General features: G+C 45.9%; 1 protein-coding gene across 1 annotated transcript; it reads left to right on the forward strand.

Moving 5' to 3' along the window:
* The first annotated feature begins 3,254 nt into the window (after positions 1 to 3,254).
* LOC105181392 (uncharacterized) lies at positions 3,255 to 5,415 on the forward strand. The gene is made up of 2 exons (XM_011138133.2): positions 3,255 to 3,515; positions 3,964 to 5,415. Exon 2 carries the CDS (start codon positions 3,987 to 3,989, stop codon positions 5,331 to 5,333), a length of 1,347 nt encoding a protein of 448 aa, XP_011136435.1. The 5' UTR covers positions 3,255 to 3,515; positions 3,964 to 3,986; the 3' UTR covers positions 5,334 to 5,415.
* Positions 5,416 to 7,196: the final 1,781 nt, after the last annotated feature.

A 7,196-nucleotide genomic window follows, 5' to 3' on the forward strand; every position in this document is an offset into this window, starting at 1 on the left:
ATTATGCTATTTATTTATAAGTTGATCTAACTGGAACTCTTTGATTCTTAGTTAGATTAGATAACCCCTTCGTCATCGATTCCCATTGATATTATCGAAACAACTACTATTTTTCTCGGTCAGATCTCCAATATTTATGGATGTAAGAACGTTCTGAGTTTTTAGAACGTTCTGTATAAGATACAAGAAGCAGCGTCGTTCTTTTGCAATACTCGTTCGCGAGTCTCTGCCGGGCGTAGGATAGCGCCAATCGAAAAGTCATTACAACTTTTTGCCGACTCAATCAAGAAGTTAATGTCCTTTAACCTTGCGTCGTTCCCCGTAGGATTTTACTTTGCCAGGATCCGGAGAATCGTGTAAGAAACCGACGGGTCTCACATGCCCGGTAAAATAGATCACCGGCGTATGATTGATCGCCTATTGGCTCCATGGGGTGGCGAATACTTTTTGTTCAATGCACCCGCTTGTATCGGGAGTTATTCTTCCTGCGCGAAACCACCACGACGCCTTCCGTCTTGTCTTATATCGAAGTTCACTCGCGGAATAGGTACAAAACAGGATTAAATAATATCTTGATAATATTAGCAGGTTGAATTAGTTCTGTTCCCCAGCTAATAGATGGCTTTAGTAACAAGTTAATGGTTAGTACGAATGATAAAATCTGGCAATACTGAAAGATTTGACATTTTTCTATGACATACAACAGTTTGCGCGCTATTGTTACTGATAGTTTCATTGCTTATATGTGTGTAAAATGAATCGTACAAAAATTGCATTTTCAATATTCATTACTTTTTTTGTTTGATTTGAAGAAATCGGCAACTGGAGCTCGTGAAATGCTTGTTATAATTTATGGTGATCAAGCTCCATCGTATTTCAGCTGTAAATCTTGGTTTCAATGATTCAAAAGTGGTGATTTCGATTTGAGTGACGAAGAACGTACTGGTCAGCCAAAAAAGCTCGAAGATTCTGAATTGCAAGCATTATTGAATGAAAACACCGCTCGAACAGAAAAACAATTAGTTGAACAACTCAACGTCGATAAATCAACAATTTCTAATTGGCTTACACGCCATGGAGAAGTTCAAAAGGAAGGCAAATTGGTTACACATGAATTGAGTGAAAGTGCCATTGCAAATCGCTTGAATATCGCCATGTCTTTGCTTACCAGACAGAAAACAGAGTTGTTTGTGACGAATTGTAACTGAAGATGAAAAGTTTTATGTTGATAATCCGAAAAAAGCGAAAAAAATCACAGGTTAATCCGGGACAACCATCAACATCGACACCAAAACCGACCGAGAAAATATTCTCGGTCACAAAGCAATGCTCTGTATTTGGTGGAATATAGAAGGTGCAGTGTACTATGAGCTTCTAAAACCGAATGAAACGGTTACGGGGGAGCGATACCAACAACAATTGAACAAATTGAATGATTAATTGATGCAAAAAAGCGATAGCCAACAAAGTGATTCTTTTGCACGATAATGCTCGTCCACATGTTGCTTCAATCGTTAAACAAACATTGTTAGAGCTCGAGTGGGAAATCTTTCCGCATCCAGCGTACTCTTCAGACCTAGCACTATCCGATTATCATCTGTTCCGATTGATGCAATACATTTTGGTAGATACACATTTCAATAATTACGAGAATGTGCAAAAATGGGTGTTTGATTGGATTGCTTCGACAGATAGATCATTCTATCATCGCGGAATCGTTATGTTGCCAGAAAGATGGGAAAAAGTCGCAGCTGACGACGGAAAATATTTTGATTAATGTAAATTTAACCATATCTTTAAAATAAAGATAAAAGTTGACAAAATAAGATTAGAATTAAATCAACTTCCTAATATATCAGTAATTATAAATTATATATAGATCATATCTCTAAATAAAACATATATAAAAAAATGGCATGTCACAAAGACAGTTGTAGATAAACTGGATGTGATTTCATGGAATCAAAAATATGGGTTTTGCTAATTGCAATTATAACGTGCGTGGAAAACAGTAATATTGGGAGAAAAATCAAACCAAGGGCAGTCAAAAAATACAAGAAAGTACAAATGACGCAACAATTTTTATAACGGCCTTTCAGAGTTTTATCACTCGTACAAACCGACGCATTCCCGCTAAAGTCATATGTCACTTTGGGGGATTACGGTATTTATCGGAATGGTGAGAAATGGGTAGGATACGTCAGAAAGATAATCCTCAGAGCGATGGTACCGCGTGGACATCGCCGGTACCTTCTGTCCAATGCGGTCGATTTAACGCACCTCATCTCTCATCGACGACGAGTTATACACGTAGCGTGGGTTTCATTAAAAAGAAACACGATGCTCATTAGGTCATCGTTTCATTGGACATTCTCTCGAAAATGTCAGAATTTATGCACATCACTGCCTTGGTTAATTCGTCTTCTTTAACAAGTTCATCTTTACCAAATGCAATTCATACTTCCCCCGAAGCGGTTTCCATTCGGACGTTTATTACCGCGGCCACTCGTATCAATTGGCACTTCATCGTATTTTGCGTTTATATTTCGAGAACGAGATCGTCATACCTTCATCAGCAGACCCGGCTTGTCTGCCGAACGTCCAATATAGTTGCGAGACGGCCATAAAAAAGGAGCATAGCCCGCGGCACGGGCGTTAAAAATATTCAAGATCGTTTGTCAGGCTGAATTACAGCCTCCGGTCGTATCCACCCCTTCGCCGCCACCTTCGCCCGTTCGCCACTCCGACAGAACGGGATTCTGCGGAATGCGTTGCGCAACGCGGGGAGGGCAAGACGTGCGGGCGGGTGAAGGGGTGGCAAAAGCAAGAGCCCACGACAGCGACGGCGACGACGACGACGATGAGGAGAAGTACAACGACTACGACGACGACAACGACGATGACGACGACGACGACGACGACGAGGACGACGACGACGACGACGACTACGACGACTACGACGACGACGACGACGACGACGACGACGACGACGACGACGACGATCCCAGGCACATGTGTCGAACCTGAAATATGTAGGCGTGGTCTGGACGGTGCTAGCAGACGCATCCCGACGAGCGAATATGTTCACTCCGTTGCTACGCTCCACCCCCGTATAACATTACGAGCGCCACCATTGGTCGGTGCCACCCACGTTGCGCCTCCACCTGCCACTGTTCGTGCTACCCTCGGTCGCAGCAACCCCTAAATACGGGGTATGCGCGAACAGCACCCTCATTTTAACGCGGACCGCCGATACGACCTCGAGTGTTCGCCACTTTTAGTGCGTTCTGGACTGTGCACCAGATCGGTGAGTCCGGTCAGGGGGCTGCTGTCACTCACACCGTAGTTGATCTCGGGTTCACGTGCTTGTGGGGGCCGATCTTAGGCCTTGTGGAAAAAGTGCGGTTTCATGTCTTAGGGAAGACCGAAGGGACACCCTCGAGAGGGTGGGGGAGCGTGGCGCACAGGTGCAGTTCGTAGGCCTTGTGTGTTCGGAAGACACTTGTCGTAATCTGGTAAGGGTAATTTGTTATCTGGTGTCTTCCTTTTTTTGTAAAGATCACAGCATGACACGTACGTCCACAAGAGTTTGCAGAGACTCTTGAACGTGATTTTTCAAATCGCGTTTTTCAAAATTTCTCTCCAATTTACGGCTTACCGGCTTCAGTACCTTCATCATCTCAGGATATCATTAATGAGACCAGTCGAATAATCGTTGTTATTTTCGTATGTTTATAAAGCTGATACTTGATACTTTTATTCCCGATTGTATTCGCTCGAATATAAAGCACGGCCTCAAATATAAAGTAGTTTTGCTCCCTCTGGGCTACCTCGGTGATGATTCTCGTCTCACTCAGATTCACGTTTCCAGAATTTAGGACATTCGAACTGAGCGTATCGAATCATGAGCGATCGATCACTCCGCGTCGATGTGACGCTAGCGTTCACTATCCATTGTCGCAGGTCGATCATACGGAGCGAGCAGGATGACAATGGAAGATCGTACGGGTGGGATCGACCGCGCCGCCTCTGCGACGTCGACGCCGGCCACGACGGCACTGACGTCGTCGTCGTGTCCCGCGTCCATCAGCGACGTCACGCACGACGCTTCGTATCCCCTTCAACGGGCCAGTAAACGCTCCTTCGACGTCGCCTTCTTGGTAGCGCCTGACGAGAATTTGGCGCGTCGTCAGAGCGAGAAACTGAGGCTAGTGTCCAGCCGGAGGGACCGTCCGCGAGAAGACGTCTCTATGGACAATGTCTTGGACAACGATCGGTTACCGCAGAATCTCACTATCAAGCATTACGACAACGACTCCGGCGGTGCGGACAGAAGAAGACTAGCGCATTGCACAGAAAACTCGCTAAGTCCACCGTATGTATCTCCGAGGACGCTGACGCCGACCTTGCCCCGGCTCTCTCCGGATTCCGACGGCAGAAGATACTCGTCAACCGGTCGACTTCAAAAAACCCCAAGTCCACCCACCTTCGCCGGTCATCAATCTATATTAACCAACTGCCCGGAATCAGCGGATTCTTCGATTCTAGCTTGTGCGAAAGTCTACGAGAGTGGTATTCCCTGCGCGACCGACCGCCACGGAGAGTCCCGCAGTGCCTTTACGAAGGTCAATCTAGCGGCCCAGCGGAACGGCTTTAATGAGGATGGACAGACCTCGCCCAGGTCATCGATATCGCCCGAGGACCGAGCGAGCTATCAGAGCAGCGTCAGTCCACCAGTGGTATCCTTGCCGGGTGCAACGAGCTACAAGTATGCGCCATTTCCCACTAAGATGGCATATCCTTTTCTGATGGGATCGGAGGCTGCTCAGACCGGCTTGCTGGAGAACCTGAAGATCCCACAAATCGCTCAACCGCCCAAGGTGCCCAGTCCGAAGGTGCCTACCTTTCGACCGGATCTACCGCCGGTCTATCCGAACTTATCTTACAATCCCATCTCGGTATTCCCGCCGATGGCGGACGCCCTTGCCAGGCCAAGATTTTTAGCGACCGCCGCGGGAGTGGCCGGTCTTTTACCACCATCGCTTGCTGCTTTGACACTACCGGCGCAAAATGTCTGCGCCAAGTGCAATCTGTCATTCCGTATGACCTCCGACTTGGTCTACCACATGAGGTCTCACCACAAGAACGAGAACACGGGCGAAGCGGCAAGGAGAAGGAGAGAAGAGAAGCTCAGATGTCCCGTCTGCGACGAGAGCTTTCGCGAGAGACACCACCTCACTAGACACATGACTGCTCATCAGGATAAGGAGAGCGACGGCATCGTTGAGCAAGTCGAGATTAAGAGGAGGACTACTCCTGTTCATAGTAAGTGACGACGAAAACTGCCGTCCGAAAACGATTTACTAACGGCTGGATATTCCTTCGAGAACTGAACCCCGGAAATGACGGAGGGAACAGCAGATATTACGGTGCTTAGGTAATAATAATTAGGTGAAATTCTTTATCTGTTCCATTACGTCCCATTAGGTTGAGAGACGGAAAGTTAGAAATCGAGATCGAGCTGCCGTTTACCGAGCAGAAAAACGTTCGTATTGCGTATCGCAAACACGTACATTTGGTTTTATCTTCTCGGTTAGTCCATTTTTTATATATCTCCCTTGCGTCACATTTAGCGTCCCGCGGACTTTTCAAACAACTTTTCATCTATACATTTTTCCGTTTCCATCTTCTCTGTTCTGTAAAGAGGCTATTAAGAAGTACTATTGTGGTACTTATACACCGTATACGTGTACGATAAGAGGTTGATGTCTATGGAGAGGGAGAGATTAATGAACGTGTCTACCGATACGCTGATCGTGCGAAGTACGCGCTGTAGTTTCACTCACGTACTACGATCAAAACATTCCCTGTCTAGTCAATATTAGGTAGGATCAATTTGTAAATAAATCTGAAACTCTTTTGGATAAGTACAGTAGATAAGAAGTGTTTACATTTTAAAGGTAACGTGTAAATAAGCATGGCAATAGTGTGTGTATCTTTAAGAAGAGATTACTGGATCGAATTATCCTAAGTCGTCCTGAGGAATCAAAGAAACAATTGGTTTTTTTAATTTGTAATTTCGAAATTGAAAATCGAGAAAAAAACCAGACCTCTGTCGTGAGTTTAGAAAATTGAGACAGATCTCAAATATTTTCTACAAACAGATCTACGTGAACACAATTGTGTCGGACAGATATATGCGAATGATGCCGCTTTCAAGTTTAAATGTCACATTGATATGAGGGACGTCTGTATGACAAGAAGTGAACATTTTTCCGAAATTCCAATTATTTTTTAGGTAAATTATAGTGTTTGATTTGTGCGGAAACGTAGATTTCAAACACGGATGAAATAGGATCATACGAGAACGCTCGCGATAATACTCGCCCGAAATGACATATATTCATAGAAAAGTAACGTGTGCTAAAATTGTCAGGCAGTAAATAATCACGGTCGTATCTCGATGTGCTCACAAATTACATACGGTCCACTCGAATGACTCCAATTCCATGGCGCGCAAAACTAAAATATTTGTCGCGTATTTACGGCGGCGGACAGGTGAAACGGGTGGTGAGTCCGGGTGTGGTGACGACGGCGGTGGTGGGGTAGCGTCGACGGTCAGAGAGAGAGAGAGAGAGAGAGAGAGAGGGGGGAGGAGAGAGAGAGAGAGAGAGAGATGAAAGGGTTGCGTGCGGCGGGGTGGTGCAAGCGTGGTGTAAAGCGCATTTCAGTAGTGTACACGGAGGTGAGGGCGGCGTGGCAATAAATAGATCGTAAACCGTAACCTGCGTCACACACAAACCGTCGGAGCGCGCATAATGGTAGGAAACAATGAATGCTGTAATCGGAAACAGTGCCGGTTTGTTATCTGCCATTTACACTCCATTTAACTTCAAACGGCGAATCGGCCGGTGCGCATTCGCGTTTTAAATACAGCCGGCCTCCAACCACCGTCGAGAATCGCCCACGCCGCGCTTCCCCTCCTGTACTGCACCCCCTTCTACGACGTACGGCTTAACATAGGGTTAAGCTGCCACCGAGTGGCTTAATATTGTCCGAAAATTGCGTGAATTATTGCTCCGCATTAACTGGATGTTGCAATCGAGCAAGGAGAGAAAGGGATGAGAGAGGGAGGGAGAGAGGGAGAGAGAGAGAGAGAGAGAGAGAGAGAGAGAGAGAGAGAGTGAGAGAGAAGC

The sequence above is a fragment of the Harpegnathos saltator genome, unplaced genomic scaffold, assembly GCF_003227715.2.
Source record: "Harpegnathos saltator strain DR-91 unplaced genomic scaffold, Hsal_v8.6 scaffold187, whole genome shotgun sequence".
Classification (NCBI taxonomy): domain Eukaryota; kingdom Metazoa; phylum Arthropoda; class Insecta; order Hymenoptera; family Formicidae; genus Harpegnathos; species Harpegnathos saltator.

Excerpts from the sequence above, each read along its gene's own strand:
- LOC105181392 (XM_011138133.2), top strand. The coding sequence starts at position 3,987 with ATGACAATGGAAGATCGTACGGGTGGGATCGACCGCGCCGCCTCTGCG.